General features: G+C 40.9%; 1 protein-coding gene and 2 pseudogenes across 2 annotated transcripts in view; 2 read left to right on the top strand and 1 right to left on the bottom strand.

Moving 5' to 3' along the window:
* Positions 1–1,989: 1,989 nt before the first annotated feature.
* Positions 1,990–2,108, bottom strand: LOC112485024 (annotated as a pseudogene).
* A 1,715-nt stretch (positions 2,109–3,823) lies between these two features.
* On the top strand, positions 3,824–3,942 carry LOC112485197 (annotated as a pseudogene).
* Positions 3,943–7,481: 3,539 nt separating this feature from the next.
* TTC39B (tetratricopeptide repeat domain 39B) overlaps positions 7,482–23,047 on the top strand; it is a 122,578-nt gene continuing 107,012 nt past the window's right edge. Inside the window, exon 1 of one of the 2 annotated variants that reach the window (XM_006918356.3) lies at positions 7,482–7,686. In XM_006918356.3, the coding sequence (XP_006918418.1) occupies positions 7,645–7,686 (42 nt within the window). In that variant the 5' untranslated portion in view covers positions 7,482–7,644. The remainder of the gene's footprint in view (positions 7,687–23,047) is intronic. The other variant, XM_015594556.2, reaches the window with a different exon arrangement.

The following is a 23,047-nucleotide window of genomic DNA, read 5'->3' on the forward strand; positions in this document are numbered from 1 at the left end:
TAGCTGGGCTTCTTGGAGTCAGCCTTACGTGTGTGTAGTTCAGGATCAGTTAGACATTTGGACAAGAGTTTATAACCATAGAAGTTGGGGGCGCCCTCCCCCAACTCTTCCCTTTCCTGGATATCTCTTCTCAATTTCCAGCTGTTGTGATTGCCCTGAGATCTGGCCTCAGGTTCTTTCAACCAATTAAACTGCACGGGTTGTCCTCAGGCTGGTGCCATCAAAACCAAGAAAGTCACAGAGTAATTCTCTCTCAAGTATGAGAACCCGACGACTTTCAGAATTTACCTTTTTCGGGGGTCTCTCTTCAGTGCCTTCAGGTAGGTTTTTTGGGGAGGGAGTAGAGAGTTATTATTTGCAGGAGGGACTTCTTTGAACTTATTTCAAATTCCTCACAGTTCGACATCTATGATTTTTATAGATCCCTTGTGCATGAACAGTGCCATAAAATTACATTTTGAGTCCACCAAGGGTCTATGTCTCCAAAGGCCTGGGAATGGATTGCCCAATAGTGACCAAAAACAAAATCAAAAAACAACAAACAAACAAACAAAAAACAAAAATAAAAATCAGCCAGTGGGGTGGTGAGTGAGTAGTAGGGGAGCTCAAAAGTTTCTGGGGGTATATTTATTGTGCTGAGGCAGATTTGGAGTATTGAAGTCTTTCCTAATCTCTCCAAAAACAAAAAAAAGAACAAACAAACAAACAAAAAACCCAGGCCACAGTTATGTCCTTTGTAAAATACTTTTCAGAAAAGGACCTTAACATGTGATATCCATCCACCCAGTAATGACTTTGGGCAAGTGATTTGATATCTTAAAGCTCCAATTTTCCCATCTGTAAGATGTAAACCCTGCCTATCTCACAGGATTGTAAAAGTGCTTAAGAGACAATAAAACGGTTGAGACATGCAGAAATCATACCACGCTGCCTCTGACCTGAGCCAGATCAGAGGTCCCAGACTACACCTGAGGGCTATCAACTTGGAGCCTACTTTTGACTATTTAGATGTTTCTAAATAAAGCTTTCTGTTGGGAAACCAATGGGGAATTCCAAGTCATCTGGAAACATCAGAAAGAGGTGACAGTATATAGGTAATATAAAGTAGAATCGCATAAATTATTTCACTTTAAAAGTGTTTTTTCCCCTGTAACATACTAGTTATTATGATATTTTTGGAGGGAATTACTTGAGATACCTGGAAATTTGGGAACATATAAAGTCATCTACTTGGCTACTTCCAGTCACCACATCCATCATAACTATAAATCAAGGAGAGCTTCCTTCAGTTCAATTATTAGAATCCCAGGATTGTAGTCTTAGAGATATGGAAAGTTATATACTTTAACCCCACATTCTGTATTTGACATGCGTGAAAATAAAAGCTGAATGAATTGAAGCAAATTGTTCAAGGTCACAAGTCCAGGCTTCGAGGAGCTAGGAAATGAGCCTTTATTACTGGTGGTCTAGTATCTGTGCCGGTGTCAGGCTCACTTGGAGCAGTGAGGACCCACCTTTTTTTCACATTGGTCAGTTGGACAAAAAGAAAATTTATCGAAAATGCAATGTAAGTTGTTTTATTGAGTCATATGAAAAATAAAGGTGGTTATTTTATTTTATTTTATTTTATTTTTTTAACCACTTAGATTCTTTTCCTTGTTCTTGGAAGAATATCAGGGAGAAAACTTAGCTTTACATTTAGTTGGAATGATAATGTTAGACTTTGTACGCTAAGTAGCAACCCCAAAACACTCCTCTGTTTTTTCATCCTGAACTCTTAGTTGGTGGGCTGTACCTGGCCGGGTAGGCTGCTTGTGTCCAAAGGACTCAAGTTACATGCTACCGTGTAGAGCAGTGATTCTCATGGTTCTTGAAAAGCCCCACTCAGACCAACTTAATCAGAAAACTGGGGTTTGGGGCTAGCAATTTGTGATTGATTGATTGATTGATTGATTGATTGATTTACTTACTTACTTACTTACTTACTTACATCTACAGCACCCGGTCTTCCTAGGTGGTCTCCTATCCAAGTACTAACCAGGCCTGACATTGCTTAGCTTCCGAGATCAGACGAGATCAGGCGTGTTCAGGGTGGCATGGCTGTAGATAGCAATCTGTGTTTTAACAGGTCCTCTTGGTGATTCTGATGCATGCTAAAGTTTGAGAACCATTGCTTTAGAGATGCTTAGAGCTAATCATTGTAGTACTGAGTCAAAACTGATTTTAGAATATAGACGTTACTATGTGTAAGTCTTAGGGAGGTTCATGTCTGTGACTCCTTCTTTAGGTGAGTGTAGGAAATGCCTGATATAAACCCAAAGTGCCCAATCAGAAGTGTAAGTAGTAGGCTGAAAAGAGGCCAAAGATAATTATTGGTTTACTAAAACTATTCATGAAATACAATGAGAATGTTATTAAAAAAGAGATGCTAGTATTCTTCAGAATGTGGAGAATATTTGGATTTGTAGGACAATAAAAGACTCTAGCAATGTGAGGGAAACCATGACAGAAAAGAAGGCACAACAGAATCCAGAGAAAGAAGATTTGGAGGAAGTGTCCTCAGGAGAGATGTGCATGGGCTGAAAAACTGTTCCAGGCCGGCTACTCCAAGCCAACACTGACTAGAAGTTCTAAATGCTTTGGCTGGAGTGAATGGGAAGGTATATGGGGCCTCAGAACCTCTAAAAATGTTTTGAATTACATACTCATACATTTAGATTTAGATTTGTTTGCATGCAACTGAAAACTGAATATAATGATGGCTTAATCAAATATAGTAATTGATTTATTGTTCATGTAATAGAAATCTAGAGGTTAGTAGTCAAGTACTGATGTGGCAACTCCACAGTTATCAGGAATCCAGACTCATTCTGTCTTTTTGTTTGGCTATTCTTGTTAATAGCTTCTATTCCCAAGGTGTTACTTTATGGTCCAATAGGATGGCAGAAGCTCCATAATATCTGTTCCAGCCTGTGGGAAGGAGGAGAGGCAGAAGGGCAATAGGACACATGCCTCTGTTGAGTCATTTCACTTTAAACAGCCTTCTTGCAAGCCAAATATAATATATTTCACTGGCCAGAATTTAGTTTGATTGGTCATTCCTAGTTGTAAATGAGTCCTTGAAAATGTAATCTTTAAGGTGGGCACCATGCTGCCCTATATAAAATCAGGTTCTCTTACTATTGGAGCAAAGGGAGGATGAACAGCAAGTGGCAATGAGCAGCCTCTGACACAGATTCCTTATTTATTTTTGTTTTTAAATCCTCAACACTCCATCCATTCTGAGGTCTCATATTGCCAAAGTTAGTCTTTGTTTTGCTTTTCTCTTTTCTGGGTCTCACTTTCCTCATCTGAAAAGAATGAGATTAAGATGATTGGAAAGTATCTATCTATCTATCTATCTATCTATCTATCTATCTATCTATCTATCTATCTATCTATTATCTATCATCATCTGTCTATCTATATGTAAAGAAGTGAACAAAGAGCTGATAAAGAGGGCAAAATAAATATTTACCCAGCTTTAAATGCCCTGAACAGGGATATTCTTAAGAGGAGATTTCAGCCTCCACTAAACAAGGTTTTTTTCTCTCTAGCCTTTAAGCTTCTCCAGGGAACATGAATTAATCCCTTTTGGTCATTGAGAGACCTCTAAGTGCTTAGCTCTTAAATAATTTTGAAAAAATGAGTAGGCATTAAATATAGTCATCATGCCTGCCACATTACCCTAGAAAAACAGTATTTACTTTTTAGATTTCATGTAATTTGTGTTCTTTAATCTCATTATTACTGGCTTTCTCTGTTTTTTAAAAAATCATTATGCATCTACAGCCATGCCACCCTGAACAAGCCCGATCCCGTCTGATCTTGGAAGCTAAGTAGGGTCGGGTCTGGTTAGTACTTGGGTGGGAGACTACCTAGGAAGACCAGGTGCTGTAGGCGTAAAAAGTAAAAAATAAAAAATAAGGGATTGTAAACTGACAAGGTCCTTGTAATCTGTGAGGTCAACCAAGGGTTGCCTCGCCTAAAAAAAAAAATAAAAAATAATAATAATAAATAAATAAATAATTATTATGCTAAAGGTCTAAACCAAATGCTCTGTATATTATGAACTTTTTATACTTTCATTTATTCACTCAATATCCATTTGCTAAGTATCCATTACATGTTGGGCATTGCGATTTTGTTGTAAACACAAAACACAAGGTTCCTTCTCTTATGGGGTTTACATTATAGTGTATGTGGGAGTGTTGTTATTGAGAGAGATAGACTATAAACAAGTAAACAAATAAATGAACAAGATAGTTTCAGATAGCAATAAGTGCTATGAAGGGGGTAGGAGACCTGGTAGTATGGGATTGAGAGGGAGGGGCTATTTTAGAAGGGGACGTTCTTTTTGAGGAGCTAAGATGTAAATGTGAGACAAAGCCACTGACAAATGCATGATTTATAATGAGTACTTATTTCATGGATAGGAGCATCTAAAATATTTATTTCTAAATGCAAAACCATTCTCCCACTACACAAATGACGAAAATGCAATTTTTATTTAAATCAAATATCAAGGAAAACCCCTTACATCTGCTAAGGGTAATTGGCTCGGGAATACTAAAGATTAGATTCTGCAATATTAGATTTATTTTGAAACCCAAACAGCTCCCAGTAGGTTTGCCTTCGAGTAAAAAAATTGAGACACCGCTCTTGCTTAATCCCAATGCTAGTTACTGCTGGGAAATGGAATATCTGAGTAATCTTACTTGACTCTTAAGGTACATTTGTTATCAGCAAACTAGCAAGGGAAATTCTGTGATAAAAATGAATCCATTCTAATTTTCTTTAAAAAAAGCTGTTTTATATTTGTGATTCGAGATCTTATAAAATGACACATGTGCAGGAAAACAAAGTTGGCATTTGCCAGGAGGAAAGCAAATTTGATTAGATGTTCCAGATGCTAGAACACGTTTATTCATCCAGTGTTTATAATTGGCTTCCTAAGAAATATGAGTGTTGCTGATCTAGAGATGTGAATTTAAAACACACAGGGCTTCAGATTTGATCTCTGGTATTTAAAAAATGACACATCTATAAGAATAGAATTTTGAAAAGTTAGACTTGATTCTCAATATAACATAATCATGTCACTAATTAGAGCCAAGTTTTTTTTGTATCTTCAAAATCTGAGGAGTTAAAATTCGTAAGTATGACAAGTAAGAAATTGAAAATATGGGGGAGGAAAAAGCCACCAGTGAGATGGGTTCACTTCGAAAGATGTGATATTAATTTAAGAACCAATGAACTTTACAAAACAGAATTATGTGTTGGTAATACAGAGTAGAATCTGGACCTCCACAGGAAATCTAGCCTCAGAAAGTGAAGCATAAACAGGAGGCTGGGGGGAGGAATGGAAACTTTCAGGGGTACTGGAATTGAGTGATCTCTAGGTCCCTTCTAGCCCCATGTATCTGATTCTAAGAGCACCCAAAGAGTGTGTTAACAAGTTTTTAAAAGGTTTTATTGAGATATAATGTATAGAACTATAAAATTCACCCATTATAAGTATATAATTCATGATTTGTAGTAAATTCATAGAATTGTGCAACCATCATTACAATCTAACCCATTTTTCATGTTGTTTATGGGCTAAAAACCATTTTATTTTTCTAGTATAAATTTACATAGTGACTCATCAAAATTGTAGAGCAAGGGGTGACTCCATAATGTAGTGGTTAGCACGTCTGCTTTTCACGCAGAAGGTCCTGGGTTTACACCTAGGTGGAGCCACGGACCATACTCCGTGTATGCCAGGCCCCCCCAACCCCATGTGCTCCAGGGGTGCCAGGCCCCAGGTGCGCCAGGCCCCAGGTGCCCTCAGCGAGCGAGTGGGAGGAGATCCCCTGTCTTCAGAGATCCAGTTCTTAAGGGGAGATGGCAACATCCATAGGTCAGGGGTGGAAGTGGAGTTGGGGGGGCGGTGAATTAAAGAGGGGGGAAAAAAAGAAAAAAAATTGTAGAGCAAATTTCAAGGATGCAAAGGTGACTCACTGAAAATGTGTGTAATAGACATGTGCAGGCAGCTGCTCTACAGAAACAAGTAGGGAGAAAAAGAGGCTGGGTGGTTAGAAGTGCAGAGCAATGGTTACCAGGCACGCCCTCCAGTCAGACTGCTGGTGTTTAGATTCTTGCACCCCTACTTACTTAATAGCTGTCTGACCTCAAGCAAATTACTTAAACTTGCTGAGCCTTCAGTTTACTCATCTGGTTTACTCATTTGTAAGTTAACAGTACCTACTTCATGGGGTTACGAAGGATAAATAAGATAATATATGCAAAGGGCTTAGCATACTTCTGGCATATAGAAAGTACTCAATAAGTGTTAGCTGTTTTTATAATTATCACTAGATGACCATTAAATAGTCTTTCATGAGCCAGACACAAAAGACCACATATTCTATGATTTAATTTATATGAAACTCTAGAAATGGCAAAATGATGGTGATCGAAAGCAAATCACTGGTTGCCAGGGACCGGGGGTAGGAAATTAGAGCAAAGGGGCACAAGGAACTTTCGGGGTGTTCTATATTACTATGGGACGGTGTTTTGTAAGCTGTCATCAAATTATACACTTAAACTTGGTGAATTTTATTGTATGCAAAATGAATCTGATAAAGCCCCCCTAAAATATAGCTTTTAATTTACCAGTTGGATAGTTTGGTTATTTTACATGTTAGAAGCAAGAATCAACATCTAAACTCAGTCAACAAATATCTGTTGATCGCCTACTAGGTGCAAGGCACTCTTCAAGGTGCTGGGGATACAGCCTTGAAGAAGACAGACAACATCCCTACATTTATGGAGCTTATAGTGCAAGCACGAATTATACATATATATTTGGGGAGACAAAAGAGGTCAGGGTGGGATGCTATAGAGACATAAAAGTGGCAAGGTAGTGGGAGGAGGGGTAGAGGAGCTCTAAGTAGTATATCTGTCTCGTGGTTTTTCTTTTAGTTTTCAAACATATACAGAAGACGGTGACCCTGACCAAAGGTCTCTGGGTGACCAGTGACAGTGACCCGAGGCACTCTGGCTACAGCACACAGTGTCCACCTGCGCGGGAAGCGGACTGTCATCGGCTCAAGGACCAAGTGGACGCTTCATGGGCCTCAGGGGTAGCGCAGCTTTGACCCTGGCCTCATCTCTTGGCACTCTGCAGAGTGCAGGAAGCGGAAACCTCACATACCCTCCCAGAGGCTAGGCAGACCGGCGAAGTCTTGGTGTGCGAGGTGACTCCGCCCACGAGGCAATTCTGCCCCGGGATGACCCCAACCACGTGGGGGTCCCAGGCGGATGCCGGCTGGGGAGAACTGTTGGCTGGCTGCTCCAGTCGGAACCCGTTGGAGGGCGGGGCGAGGCCTGTGAGGGGCGGAGCTTGTGGCAAAGAGAAATGGATGCTCCGCGGGTCGGCGGGCGCCAGGGGCGGGGAAAGTGCTCGCTTGGCAGCGCTCTGGCCCCGCCCGGGAGCCGGCGGGAAGGCGGGGTCCGCCTGGGTCCTCCCTCACTGGCGCTGGGCTGAGCCCGGAGCGAGGAGACGGGGTTGACTTTACGCTCCCTTCTTGGTTTTTGGGCGGCAGCGGGCGGAGGAGGAACATGGCGCTCGTAGGCAACGGAGCAGAGCTGGAAGCCGACGAGGTACTGGCCGGTGGCGGGTGAAGGCACTGCCTCTGGAGCCCGGGAGGGGTGAGCGAGCCTGGCGCGGACCGCCAAGGTCCCGCCCCCAAAGTCCCAGCTTGAGACTGGCAACCAGACTCCCGCCTGGAGGAAGGAGAAGGGGCCGCCGGTCTGGGCACCCACGTTGGGAGATCTGTTGCCGCGGGATTGCGGGGGGCCTCTGCGGCTCTTGGAGCGGAGGTGGTGCCGTCGTTTGGGGCGCCGGCCCTATGGGGTCGGGAGGCTGGAGGACACCACGTCCGGTCCGCGGGTGGATGGATGTGAGCGCGCGGGAGCGCAGGACTCGCAGCACTGAGCTGTTCTGAGCCTCTGCGGAGACATGTGAGCTTTATGAAGTCTGACCCCTAAGTCCAGACACTGGTCCTCAGGGTTTTGTGGAACCGTCTCTTGCGTGAGAGTCTCACCTTCTATGGAAGTTTCCTGGTGGCCAAACCGAAAAGGCTTGATGAGAGAAGGGGTGTCAGCACGGGCTGCTTGGGGGCCGGAGGGTGAGGGGACCAGAGCAGCAGCCCTGGAATTGGTGCTTTGCCCTCCGTCCACAGGGCATGGGCCTCTCCCAAGTAGGTTCCCAGTGTCAGTGGTATAGACGGAGAGAAGGCACTACGAAAACCGACTCCAGAAGGCTGACTGTCCCAACTGTATTTAAATAATTGGCCACTTCCTCCTGTGGCCGGCGCGCCCGACTTTGAGCACCCACGGGCAGGCGCACCCGACCTGTTGATTTATTGATTGTTCCTTTCAGCGCTTGGTAGCTCCGGGGAGACGCGTTCTCTTGAGCTTGAAGTTGAGGCCGGTGGCAGCGCAGCAGCACCCACAGCTGCCGTAGCTGCCATTTTACCTGACTTGAATTTTACAAGTCGCTGCCTGAGGAGGCTTAGTTTCAAATGATGCAATAGTGGAAGATCTGGAGGAGGCCGGTTAAGATTCCTGTCTATCTCTTCAATGTCGGTCAACTCCTGACAATGAACATTAAAATAAAAACAAAACAAAACTGAATCACAGCTCCTTTATGTGATTGGAAGACAAGAGGGCCAGTCTGGCTGTCCAGAACCTTCCTTACGGCCTGTCTTTTGCAATGAAGATGCCAACACCACAGACCAATAAACTAGAGTTTGCTCAAGTACATCTATTTATTGTTGAAACTTTTAAACTACTCATAAAAGCAAATGCACAGTTGTTGCTATTTTAATCTGTGACAAACTTGATCTATAGCTTTGGGCTGTCTTTTTGGTTGTCACAGAGTCAGCTCTTTTTCATTCCCCCTTAGTTCTTTTCTGTAATCAAGGTAGTGACACTTCTTTGATGTTTTAACCACACATTCACTCCATTCCTCAAAAGTTTTCATGGCTCTCTGTTGTATATTACATTAAGTACCTGACATGCAGGGCTCTCTACTGTGTGATCTCAATCTGATGTCCCAGCCTCGTCCCTAGCTGCTTCTTTACGTATAACCATTTAGTTTAATCAGTATTATGCTTGTCTTATAAATGAGGAAATAAGACTGGGAGTAGCTAGTAAATGTAGAGTGAAAGTTTTGAATCCTTAATGCTTGTTGAAAAAGATTCGCTACACTTAGGGCTACACAATTTTCTAGACCAGGATATTAAGAAAGAAAGGGGATCCTGTTAATAATTAACGCTTGATCAGTAGGTATAAACTGGGACTGTCCTGGGCCTATTGAGACATATGGCCACCCAGCTATGTCCACTGCTATGTCCATTTAGTGAAACGATGTATTAGCATGCATTCTAGGGAGAAGGGCTCTAGCTTCATTAGGGAGCTTAGGTTTTGGAGCAGCAGGGAGCCTGGCACACAGATACTTGGTAAATACATACTTTTTTTTTGAATGAATGAATGAATGCATGAATGAATGAATATTGCTTAATTTCTCAGTTTTTGACGTATCTTTCATTCATTTTTAAATTCAGTAACTTCATTTTTTAAATTCAGTAACTATTAGGCCCCTATTCCATGTTCGGTAATAGAAAGAGAAGACACAGTTTTGGCTCTCTAGGGTTCTCAGCTCAGGGAGGGAGATAGGACATGTGTACAAGAACTCTAGAAAAGAGCTCAAGGCAGAATAAGCAAGTGAGAAGTAGTGCATTGTAGACTGGGTATCCTTGACTAATTTGCAGACAGCCCCTAGCTTTCAATGGGCTAAGTTCTCTGCACATGAATGAACAAGACCTTGCTCTTCAACTTTACTGTGTATGTGAACTAAAATAGCTTATTTCTGCTAGGAAGTTTTTCAAACACAAGTCTTTGTGGCCACTATTTGATACTCTAGGGAAGTAAAAGGGTGTAGTTGGAGAAGTGAACTGGGCTCTCAGCTCTGTCACTAATTTGCCCCATTTTTTCATTTTGTGTGCAAATATCTGACCATCTTATATGCTAAGTCTGGCGCTGGCCTGGAGATAGAACGGTGAACTAGATAGACAAAGACCTTGTCTAAAACGGTGAACTAGACAGACAAGTGACCTTGTCCAAAACAGTGAACTAGACAGACAAATGACCTTGATTGAGCTGATCTCTCAACCTGTCAGGGCTCTTTTAAGTTTCTTCATATGAAGAAGGAGGGGCTGGATGAGACCTCAGTGTTCTTCCACCTTTAGAAGTCTGTGCTTTTGGAGGGGAAGGAGCTCCTTTTTGGGAGAAGGGCTAATAATATGGGAGTCCCTTTTCTTTCAAAGTAACCAAGAAGATGATTGTAGTAGAAGAGCTCTCATGGTATCTGTGGGATAGAGTGTTTCCCTCCCTCCCTCCCTCCCTCCCTTCCCTCCTTCTCCTTCCTTCCTTCCTTCCTTCCTTCCTTCCTTCCTTCCTTCCTTCCTTCCTTCCTTCTTTCCTTCCTTCCTTCCTGTACAGGAGCTAGGAGGATAAATGTGAGAACACAGAAGTTAGGGCTTGCAACCTTAAGGGTGGAAAAAGTTGGTTCTGGAGGGTTACCAAAACATCTTAGATATTACAGTAGTGTGTGGCCCGTCAAAGCTTGGTTTTCTTGGGTATTATACAAGCAACACTGACATCAAGTTCATGCAAGATATACTGACATTATGCAAGATCTGTACTACAAACTTATGGCAAATAGATGGATATTACTGGAGGACCATCAGTCACTTGATCTTGAAGTCATCTCTCTCTTGGTGGCCTCTTCATATTTATGGGCTGCCATTGACTGCCTTTTGGATGTTGCTTATATTTGGTTCTCCATGCTTTTGTGGGATTTGGGATTTGAGAATTAAATAAAAATAGTTTATGTTTTATTGTTTAATTCTATTAAAATTATTTACTCCACCAATAATTATGTCAAGAAGTACAATATCTGAATGAATATCTGGCAGCTAGTTAAGTTAAAAATTATTTTCTCATATGAAATGAGTTAATTTTACTAAAATAACTTTAAAGAAGATAAAGTTTTGATTGTTTTACCTTTGCTGGAAAAATAAGTTTTGAATGTCTTTTAAATATTTGGTTACATTTCTATTATGTAGAAATTGGTAATTTGCATATGTAATTTGATATATTTTACATTAAAATTACATAAGTTACTCAGCAAATACAATTATAAAGTTAATGTTAATAGCTTAAAAAATTTTAATTTAACTTGAATTTTTTATTTAGTCATTCAGAACCCATTATTGCATAAAAAGTCAACTATACTTGCTCATTTTATGTATAGATGTATCTCTGTGCTTTAAAATTTCATGGGGGGTGTGGTTAGAAAAAAATGTCTAAAAAGGCTTCTTAGGGGGGCAGTAACGAAAAAAAGTTGAAGAACACTGGATTAGGGAAGAAATGGGTTATGTGACAGATTTTTCAATGGCCTGTTTCTTTTAAAATCTAATTCTGTTTCAGAAATGTTTTCCTTTAGAATTTTAGATGAAGTTTAGATAAAATTGATTGCCACAGTTTTCTTAGAATCAGATTCATTCTTTCATTCCACCAGTGTTCACTGAGCCCTTTCTTTAGGTGCTAACAGTCTTTAGATGCTGCAAGTGCATACTAAGATGAGATAGCATCATCGCCTGGAGGAACACACAGTATAGCAAAAGACAGTTACACAAGTAACTAGTCCTATCTTTGGGTCAGGATAGGTTTTAGGGAGGAGGGCCATATAATTTCTTATTCACAGTAGGGCACTGTGAGAGTAAATGGGGAGCTTTCAGAAATTACCCAGGACAGCAGGTGCAAACAGTGATATTTGGCCACCCTAGTTTACGGGTTGGCAAAGACTTGAAAGAAGACATGGTGTCTGAACTGGATCTTGAAGGGTAAACAGGATTATGCTGGGTGTAGCAAGTGGGATAAGGCTCAGGCCTGGGTAGAAGTTGAAATGAGCGAGAATGAGAGCATACCCTTGGTTCCGCAGAGTATTCAGCCTGAGGAAGGAGAGCTGGTGAGACTTCGCTATTGCATCATTTTTAACTAGGCAAGTATGATATGGTATTTATTTTAGGAAGATAAATCTGGCGAAGTTGATGCAGCCAGATTTTGGAGGTGGCATCAAGAAGGGCAAGAAGCTGTTGTGACAGTTAATGTGGGATGTGATAAGGACCGAAGTGGAGCAGAGGCCGTGGGATCTGAGAGGAGGCCAGAGTTGAGGGACTTCTCAAGGAGAACTTCGAGGAGGAATTGCCTGGGTGGTTGTTTGAGAGACAGTGGGAGGGATGAGCTATTCAATGATAATACTGGGTTCTTGTGTGGCTGGGTGGAGGTGCTGTTACTTCAGCAGAGGTTTGGGGTTGAACCTTGCCCCCTTTAGGTGAGTGTTGAGAATGGGAAGAGACTGCACACAGAATTAACTCACCCCTGTCGCTCCTGTGACCTACTGAGAGAGCATGGCCATTTGTTTATGAGTGGATAAAATTGAAAAGGGTGTTTATAATTGTTCGTGCGTATTAGTGGGAGGACAAAATAGTATCAGCTTACCATCAGCCTCAACTCCTGCTCAGATTAACAAACAGGCAAGTTTTCTAAAATGTTCAATCTTGAATCTCTTAAAATCTTATCTATTCTTGGAACTCTACTTCTCAGTGGAACTCACTCTCATTTTCTTCTTCCCTCCCCTGCAAACCCAGGTATCCCTTTCCTTCTTTTCAAGTCCAGTAGTGCAGATATGCTTCTCTAGGCAGGTATCAGTTCATGCTTGAGTTGGCTGGTTTGCCTTCTTGTCTTAGTTCCTTTTCCTTGGGTGCTGTTACTAATTATCCATAGTTTGAATCTGATACTCAGAATTCTGTGAGACTCATGGTTTCCATCTAGCCCTCTGTTGACAGTCCAGCAGCCCCTAGTCTCAGGTGCTCCAGTGGCCATCTTGCGTAGGTCTCCTGAAGTCACTGTGTGCTCACTTCCCAGAGGCAGAGTACCTAGGGACTTGCCTGGGTGCTTGTGAGATTTCCTTTTCATAAGGCTTTTGTTAGCCCCTGACTGTGACAGTGCTCTTTTCTTTCACCCCTGTACTTAGTGGAAATTGGTCATGTACCCAGAGCTACTCTGGCAGGTTGGCTGAATAGTTAGGTCACTATACCTCTTCAGAGGGACTCCTTAAGTGTTGAATACCTGGCAGTTCTTCATGCCATTATGCATCTTAAGCTCTTTATTTAAAGACTGTGGGTTTGTAGTAAATGCTTTTTTGTTGAGAGCTGTGGACATGTCCCCTGAGTATTGCTGTTATTATGCTGACATATACATAGGGCCTACATAGTTTTAGATACTCTAGTGAAACGATATATATCATATATATTTGTTGGGTCTGATTGTAACTAGTACATGAGAAGAATTATTGAGTCTAACTTAATGTGTTGAATTTTGTGCTAGATGCTGGAGAGGCAAATACAACTCCTGCCCTAAGTTATGGTCTAGTTGGGGATGGAGGCAGGTGTGTAAACAAATAGATGCAACACTCTGTGCTGAGAATCCAGGGTACTTTGAGAGCACAGAAGAGGGCACATCACTTGGGGGTGGGTAGTCAGGGATGATTTCCTATATGAGGTCATTTCTTAGAAATTCTGGGATTTGCAAGATGAGTAAAGTTTAGCCATGAAGAAGAGAGTTGGGCACCAGGGAACTCTTAAAGTGTGTCTCAAGGGAGAGGAGATAGCAGGCATAAGGTACAGAGGCGAGGGAGAGCTTATGGTGCTCTGGGTGGCAGAGGACAATACTGGAGGGGTAGGAAGGGCCGTTCCAATTCTTTCAATTTCCAAACTGTGGATATCATGGTGTGTATTTAAGGGTTTAAGTTGAGAAGTGTGGAGAGATCAGACTGTAGGTAGGTGATTCCCTCTGGCAGTACATGGAGGCTGACTGAAGGGAGATAAGACCAGATGTGGGGAAGCACGTGGTTTTCTGGTATTTTGTTTTGTTTTGTTTTTTGTTTGTTCAATGACTGTTAACAGCCCACTGAAGGCCCAGTATGTGCAAAGGTAGTTAATTTCTGGGATAACACGATAGGTAAGGTATGGTTTTGACCCCTCTGGAGTAGACGGTAGGAATGCGGACACAAACTCTAACGTGGAGTGTAGGGGAGAGTACAAGGAGAGTGTAAGCAGACCTGGTGCTCCTAGAAGAAGGAGAAGAAAGCTGTCACAGGGCAGTCACTGAGACGTAACTACAAGGGCATGCCCCTACCCAGGCCAGCTGATTTGATTTCCAGAACAAGCCTTTATTGCCCAGCTGTGTGACTTACTTAACCTTTGTGCGCCTTGGTTTCCCCATAGGTTACATGAAGGAATTGACATTACTGATCTGTTTCTGAAGTTCTCACCTTTGACATCTGTGATCTAGGTGACATTTGATCTGGACTTTGAGGGGTGGAATTTCAGCAGGCGATGGAGCATATCGTACCTTCATTCCTTTAGGCAGAGGGAGCAGCAGAGGAAATATGCTCAGGCATGGATGAAGCATGATGGAAGCCATCGTGCTGGAGCAGAGCATGTGAGAGAGTTATATGGTTAAGGCAAGAGAGCGGTGCTGTTTCTGTACCTGCAGATTTCGATAGACCTCGAACTCTCAGTTAAGGAGTTTGGTTTTTTCCCCTCCTTTTTGACAGTGGAAAGATACATGTATCCTCCTATCTTTGTGGAATGTTTCTCTCTCTCTCTCTCTCTCTCTCCCTCTCTCTCTCTCTCTCAATGAAGAAAGTAATGATGACCCCATTTCTTAGTTTCACTTTCTCTTTCCCCATCCCCATTTCCAAAGTACAGTTTTAAACTGATGAGTGTAAATTGCAATGCAGGGGTTAAGGAGACAATCAGATACGTTTGTGTAATTCCGTGGGCGTATGTTTCATCACATAGATTCTTACTCTCGGCTGAGTTCTGAGCTACAGAACCACACTGACCCACCACTCTGGTGTGGTCAGCAGAACTGGTCGGAGTTCTGTGAGGGGCTCCTCAGTCCTTCTTTTCTCTCTCTCTGCTTCCTTAGACCATTTTGTCCTAGACTTCTGGGATTCCTGGTCTTTTTTTCCTACTTATGAGTCACAGTCCTTCCACTTAGAACTAAAGGAAACAAACTTTAGATTCTCACATAATTTTTCAGGCCAAATCGGGTATGATCTTTTTGAGAGCTGGCAGGAAAGACGGGTGACAGAGTGAGAGAATCCTGAAGAGAGAATGAAAGAATGAGGCCTGACTCCCTGACAGCCTCTGAGAAGTACTCATATGTCATCATCTATGCAAAGTCAAGTATTTGTTGGCCAAGAACATCTACCCACTGGCACAGAGCAGTATTGAGCTTGTGAGGAGTGGCCAGCTTGGGTTCAGATTCTGGCTCCTCATTTGCTGTGTGATCTTTAGCATATTACTTAACTTGTCTGATGCTCTTCATTTATAAAATGGGAAAAACCTATCTCACAAGGTTAGCGATGAAGATAAGATTCTGTTTTATAAGCACCTGGCACATAGAAGTACTCTTAAAATTCCAGTTCTCTTTTCCCTTGTGCTTTATCTTAGGATATTGCTGCCACTGTTCTTTACTTATGGGTTTGCTTAAGAATCCGATGTGGATATTTTAGAGTGTTCAAGTATAGTTTCACCTTATTTTAAAGTTAATTGAGAAGAAAATTCTACAAAAGAACACATCCTAGAAACAGGAACTGACTGGCCCAAGATCACTCACTTATCTTGCCTAGGCACGGAATCGGGGTTAGAAGCCAAGCGCTCTTCCTTTATATTCGCTGCCCTTTCCCCTGGGTCACAGGACAACAAACTTCGCTGGAAGGCCAAATGTAGCCTGTCTGCCTCTTGCCTGTTTTTGTGAATAAAGTTTTTTTTGGATACAGCCACGCTTATTCATTTAGGTGTTGCCTATGGCTGCTTCTGCACTACAATGCAGAGTGGAGTAGTTGGGACACAGAACATATGGCCCACATGGCCTAAATATTTATAGATCCTTTATGGAAAAAGTTTGCTGATCCTTACACTAGGTGATTTCTAGGGCTATACATAATTTGTTTATAATGTGTTGTAAATTAGATTTTCTTACACTAGGTGATTTCTAGAGCTATACATAATTTATAATGTCTTGTAATTAGATTTTCTTATTTCTTTAATACTCACATTGGCATTAAAAACTAGGAAAACATATAAATCTATTTGATACATCCCATAAAGTGGTACTGTACAAGTTCTGTAGTCAGATGGACATAGATTTGAATTCTTACTCCTCCGTGTACAGCCTTGGATAAGTTCATCTCTTTAAGCTTCAGTTTCTTCATCTGTAAATTGGAGATAATAGAACTTACCTCAGCGGGTTATTGTGAGGATTAAAGCCCTATAACTTGTTTAGCATGTGGGGTGAAATGTTGGCTCTTAACACTAATATTATCAAGGATGCTGGATGTGGATGGTCGACACCATTTTCCCAACCCTATAAGGAACTGGCATTATATAAAGGTCAGCCCATCCAGGGTCCTGCAAAACTCTAATTCATGTAAGACAGGTGAAGATATCTCTCAGGCCTCCAGCTGGGTCAATGCTGAAAATGTACAGTCCTTACACATTTTGAAAATAGCTTTTGCCAATCAACACCTAAATAGTATGAGTGGTAACCTCTGGTTTCTCCAAACATTTTGTTGTGTGGGAGGGTCCCCTCATTAACATTAGTGAATATCATAATGATCCTTATAGATTTTTCACCCTGCACCTAGATGTCAGTTGGAGACTTTGACCTGTAAAAGGTATGTTTCTTTTAGTTACTTAGTGTAAGAGGTTAAAAGGTAAAGGAGATGATAGTGTATGTGCATTCCTGGACCCTGGAGGGGGCTCCAGGTTTCCTGCCCCACCCCAAAGCAATGTGCCATGTCATACTGCTCTTTCTAAAATTCAAGTCCATTCTCACGTTGCTGCTTAAAATCTGTTCACAGCTTCTCATTGCCTTTGAGGTGCTATGCAGACTCTTTAGCATGGCATATAAGGCCTCGCTTAGGGTCAACTTCACACTTAGGTGTGCACAGATCATCCAGTTAAAGGAATGAGTGGCTTGTTAAGATGCATTTTTCTAGGTCTTCCCACAAAATATTCTTATTCAGTAGGTCTGGGTGGTTCCCAGAAGTTTGCAGCCCTAACATGACCTTTAACATCAACCGTGCTGAAGTGCTCGTAGTTCCCCTTCCATACCTCATCTCCCAAAAGGTCAGACCTTTCTCACTTCCCAGCTTTTTCATGTGCCATTCCCTCATATGGCCAATTCTCTTCAGCATTTAAGACTTCTCTTAGGGTACCACTTCTCCAGCCTTTCCAGATAGTCTTCCCTTCTTCCCTCCCTTCCAGGTGCTCAATAACTATTTACCATTCCTGGCTGCCTGGAAGGAGGAATATTCCTCTTTCAGCATAGGTGCTATGACACCCAACAGGGATGAGATGTAGGTGCCCTGGTGTTTCAGAAAGAAAGGGTGGCCCTTTGCCTCATAGAAAGCAGCAAAGGAATGCCCTTTAATGCTTTCTAGCAGTGTGATATTTTTATTCTCTCAACCAGAAAGGAGAATTTACCTCCATAATCTATTAGCATGATCTCAATATACTTAAAACAGAGCTTTATTGAGGTATAATTTACATGCTGTAAATTCACTCCTTTTAAAGGTAGAATTCAATAATTTTTAGTAAATTTACAGAGTTGTACAGCCATCACCACAATCAATTTAAGAACATTTTCATTGCCCCATAAAGCTTCCTTGTGCCTATTTGCTCTCACCTCAATATATTTTTTGCACTTAAATTAATTGAAAAATTAAAAATCACTATGATAAAATAGAATTTCCCAGGCAGAATAAAAATGAGCAGCCATTATATATGATGGGGATAAAACTAAAGTGTGAGGTATCAAAAAGAGAGATTGGGGAGCAGGGTACATTTGGTCAGTGCTTGGCTTGACTCTTCCACTGCAACATCAGAAGAGAGCCTTGAGGGCTGCATGAATTACCCCGTCCAAATGAATAATTTGTCTTGTTTGCAATACATGTATTGTGTGTATGGATGATGGTTTTCCCTGTTTTTCTGGTTCATTCCCCAAGGCATATGCTATTTATCCAACTAAGCTAAGCTATGTTTAGCTTTCTGCTAGAAAGATGAACAAGCAGTTGCATTTCTAAGCCATTAACAGTTGAATAGAAGGGACTGTCACCATAGCTAAAGTCTCAAGTACGACAAAGAGTCCAACAAAATCAGTCTCTTTTCAGGCACCTCTGGATTTCAGGTTTGTTGTGTCTGTTCCTGGGAAGGCATGTGAGAGAGAGAAAAGAACATGGGTAGACTTTCAGGTTAGCAGACATTTGTTGGATTCTGCCACTTGCTGGCAGTGTGACTATGGGTGAGTTATTTAATCTCTCTTTGAGCTTCAGTCTCTCATCAGTCAAATTGGGATTCTAATGCCCACCTCATAGAGTCACTGTGTGAGTCCCTGGCCTCTTTCTTGGTGCCTGCCATATTGTAAATGCTTAGTTGTAGCCATTAATTTGAGTAGCATCTATGTGTATATTTTGCTTTTTATCAGTACATTCAGATGGCTTGAATTTTACAGGACAGGAAAGAATCACAGTAAGATTATATCAAATAGTGCAACTAGCCATATTGAACATCTTAATGTTAAATATTCATTTGCTGATATTAATTTTAAGAACTAGTTTGGGAGGGAAGTTTTGTTTTTGTTTTTATTTTAAAATACAAGCAGTGGTAGATGTCCTTTTGGAGTGGTAGATGTCCCCTAACCATGGGCAGGGTACTTGGAGCCACAACTTTCTCACTCTTGCAGTGGGCTAAGTGAAATAGCACATGCAGTCTAGCTGGGGCAGATAGGGAGCATTCACAAAATGAGATGATTATAATTTATTCATACACTTAATGCTTTTAGAAGCCTTAAGTGTTCACATTTCTAACAATTTGTTTATTTAGTAATAGCAATTATTTAGTAATGTGCATATTTGGTATTCCTCCCCACTTTTCAAATAGAAAAATTGAGATTCTTGGAATTTTTTTCCATCAGACACGTGTCAAACCTACTTTGATTTCATAAATAGTAGAGATGACTTTACTAGGCTCCACAAGTCTAATCGTATCACTAATTATATTTGAAATTTAAAAAGTAAAGCTATTAGCTTAGAAAGAATCACTGTTTTCTTTTCAAGACTTACCTGCTTTTACCTCCCTTTGTAGTTCATGGAGGAGGAGGAGGTTAAATATTAACTTAAATAACAGTTCCCCCTTTTGATGTACACAAGTCCTGTCCAAGTCACAACCTGGGGAAGCAGGTTTCACTTGGCAATAGATTAGGTTCATCTGAGGGACATGCTTAAATGAACTCCTATTTCTTTGTTAAAGACTGTAAAACATTCCATTTCAAATATGGCAATTTAGAGACAATTGTCCTTTCCGTAATTATTTCAGGAGCAAACACAAGGCTTTGGAGGAACAATCTGAAACAGGATTGCTCAACCAAAAAAGCCCACCACGTGCCTCATCCTTCATTTTCTCTTTCTGTTCCCCTCAATTTACCTTTCTTTTGCCACACACCTCTGTCAGCTAGTCCTGTTGATCTACCTGCAGAACTTGGCTCCTTACTGCATATTGGCCCCTCCTGTTTATCTCCACTACGAGCTCCCCAGTCTACACCACTGCCTCCTCATACCCACACCTCTAGGAGAGCTTCCCAACTGGCCTCTCAACTCCTCTTTGCCGTCTGCAGTCCACTGTCTACTCTGCAGCCCAAGTGCTCCTGTACAAACATTCGTACGTGCTACTCTCCTGCTTAAAACTTTAGTGGCCTTCTGTAATATTTAGAACAAAACCCACATTTCTTCCTGTGGTCTCTGTGGTCTGGCTTTTGCCTTCCTCCTCCAGCTCACCTCTTGCCCGTCTTCCCTTTGCCCCTCTGCTGTAAACACCCTGGCTACTGGCAGGTGTGTCTTGAACATGCCCAGTTCTTTCCCACCATAGAGCTTTTACATGGGTATTCCTCCAGCCAGGCAGACTTCACCCGCCCTTCACATGACTAGCTCCTTAGCTTTCCTTCCTCATTTTAAAGATCAGGTTCCAGGTGTGGCTTTCCTCAGGTTCCATCTTCAAAGCAGCCTCTCTCCTTTTTCTATTACGTATCCTGCTTAGTTCCTCTTAGATGGCGGTCATAATCTATATTATTTCGTTTGTTTATTCTCTTCTCTGTCATCTGTCTCACTCTATCAGGTTTCGGTGCAGAAAGTCGAAACTGTTGTAGGTAGTTTAAGTCACCAGAGTTTAAGAAGGGAATTAGGTGTTTACAAAATGCCTGGAGGGGCCAAAGGAGTTGTTCTAGGCTGGGCCACGAGACTGATCTTCAGTCCTATCCAGAACTGACCCATTAGGGGAGGTACTCCTGTTCTGTGGCTGATGATTCTAGAGCTTTAAGAGTTCACAGTACTTTGCAATAGCTGTGATTCAGGGATCAGGAAGCTGGAATTGAGAAACTTCTGCTGTTATTGCCTTTTATATGTGGATGCTGGAGCACTGCTGTTGAAACAACCCCCATTTCCTCAGCCTTGCTTGACAGCAGAAAAAGACCTGAAAGGGGCAGAAAGATGTTCTCAGCCTTTTGGATCTTGCACAAGTGTATCGTAAGGGGTTAACTAATTTTCACCCCAAGTCAAATCACTTTCTCTGTAGCCACAAATCTGTTAGGCACACAGAAACTCCTATTTTTGTGAAATGTGCCGAAGTTCCTCAAATTTCTGTTATGACTGACTAAAACTCTATGATAGTTGACTCATTTTGTTGTCTCTAGCTGTTTCTCAGCTTCTTAATTTTGGTAGTTCTTTATTTTCAGAATATTCTCATTTTAGTAAGTCTATTTTGTAGTACACATTGGTGTGTCAAGTATGTAAGTCAGCGGCATCCTTCAGTTTTCATTAGGAAAATCAGAAAAAATAATTGAGTCTCATTCTAAAGTTTAGGTATGCCTTAACCTTTTCTTTGGCAAACGGAATTCTCATAATAAGCAAGTTCTAGGTATGAGAATTTGCTCAGAGGGGTAAATAGTGAGAAATTTAAAAGTTGCATAGGCCAAATTTGTGACAATTTGAGCATGAAAATAATTAAGGACAATGTATTACAGACCATTTTAAATAATAGGCATCCGTGAAATCCATATCGATGATAAATAACTAGATAGATAAATAGGGGAGACAGAAGGCCTTTTACTTTCAGTAGAATGCAAAAGGCCGGTTGGTAAAAGTGGAAGGAGTTTTCTATTGGAATTAGAAAATCAGTTTTCAGTTATTATAGTAAAGATTGAGTCAGGCAGCCATTATTAGAGGTGCTGAATCTAGGGGCAGATTTATGTGTGGGCATCATATTTACCTGGTCTTCCACTGTCTCACCACAGATTCCTTATTACTTGCAAGACAAAAATAGTAACTATGCAAATGGAGAAATCAGACAACATCTTGACCAGGTAATCAAAATTAATATCACCAGTGGAGGCAGATGACGTCTGTGCCTCCAGATATAAATGACCCGACAAGGACATAGTGTCCCTTGTTTAGCAGTCTAACCTGAATCTAATCATGAGGAAACATCAGAGAAACTTTAAGTACGGAAGTTTCTCTTTTTAAAAAAAAAATATGAGGGCTGTACTCTCCAAAAATGCCAGTGTCATAAAAGGCAAAGAATGGCTGTGGAAATATTCCAGATTAAGGGAGGCGAAGGAGTTGTGGCAGCCAGATGCAACAGTTGGCTTGAGACCAGCTCCTGTACTGTAGGGGGAAAAATGGTGTAAGGAAAAATTTTGGGGTTCATTGACAAAACTGTAATATGGACAGTAGTTTAAAGTAAAATTTACTGAAGTAGATAACTGTACTGTGGTTATGTAATAAGAGAATGTTCTTATTTTTAGGAAGTACACACTGAAGTACTTAGAGATAAAGGGCCGCAACACATTTAATTTACTCTCCAGTGGTTCAGGAAAAAAAAAAATATCTAGCTAGCTAGCTAGAGAAGGGAAAAGGAGATAGGAAGGGATAGAAAAGAGCAGATTGTAAAGCAAATGGGCTAAAACGTTAACAATAGATGAATCTAAATAAGTGGTACACAGGCATTCTTTGTACTGCTCTTATTCTGGCACCTTCTCTTACGCTTGAAATTTTTTCTAAATAAAAAGTTTTTTTAGAAGTTTATGTTTTTTTTTAAGTTTTGCTGCTAGAGACTGAAAATACTATTCATGAAGCAAATTTAGTTGAAATGTCACCTTCCTTACTGTGCTTGAGTATTTCTCTAGGTATGTTGGATCTGCTTATCATCTCAAAGTATTGTTAATATTATTATATGTTTATATATAATATATAATATATTATTATATTTTAAGCTTTTTTATATTTTCAACTTTTTCATTATTTTTTACATTAAACAAATAATACATAAAAGCATTATTGTGGTAAAAGATTCAAATCCTTCAGAAGCCAAAACATGATCTTTCCTTTTACCATTTCCTCTCTTCCCCTCTTCAGAAAAAGTCAGTATTAAGAGTTCTTATAAATATAAATGAGATTTTATACTACTTTCCCAGGACTAGATTTTTCATTTAACATATATTAGAGATATTTCCACTCTTCGCTTTATCCTTCATATAATAGCTAAAGAGAATTGGGTAACAGTTGTATAGTAATTTATTTAACTACTTCCTTATTGAAGATCATTTGTGTAGTTTTAAATTTTTTTCCCAATACAATACATATTATAATAGATGGACCCTCATGCATGTGTATGAATATTTTTAATATTATAGAGTCCTAGAAGTAGTATTACTATGTCAGTATATATATGCGCATAATTTTTTTCCTAGATTCTGCCAGACTGACTTC

The sequence above is a fragment of the Pteropus alecto genome, unplaced genomic scaffold (assembly GCF_000325575.1).
Source record: "Pteropus alecto unplaced genomic scaffold, ASM32557v1 scaffold95, whole genome shotgun sequence".
Taxonomy (NCBI): Eukaryota; Metazoa; Chordata; class Mammalia; order Chiroptera; family Pteropodidae; genus Pteropus; species Pteropus alecto.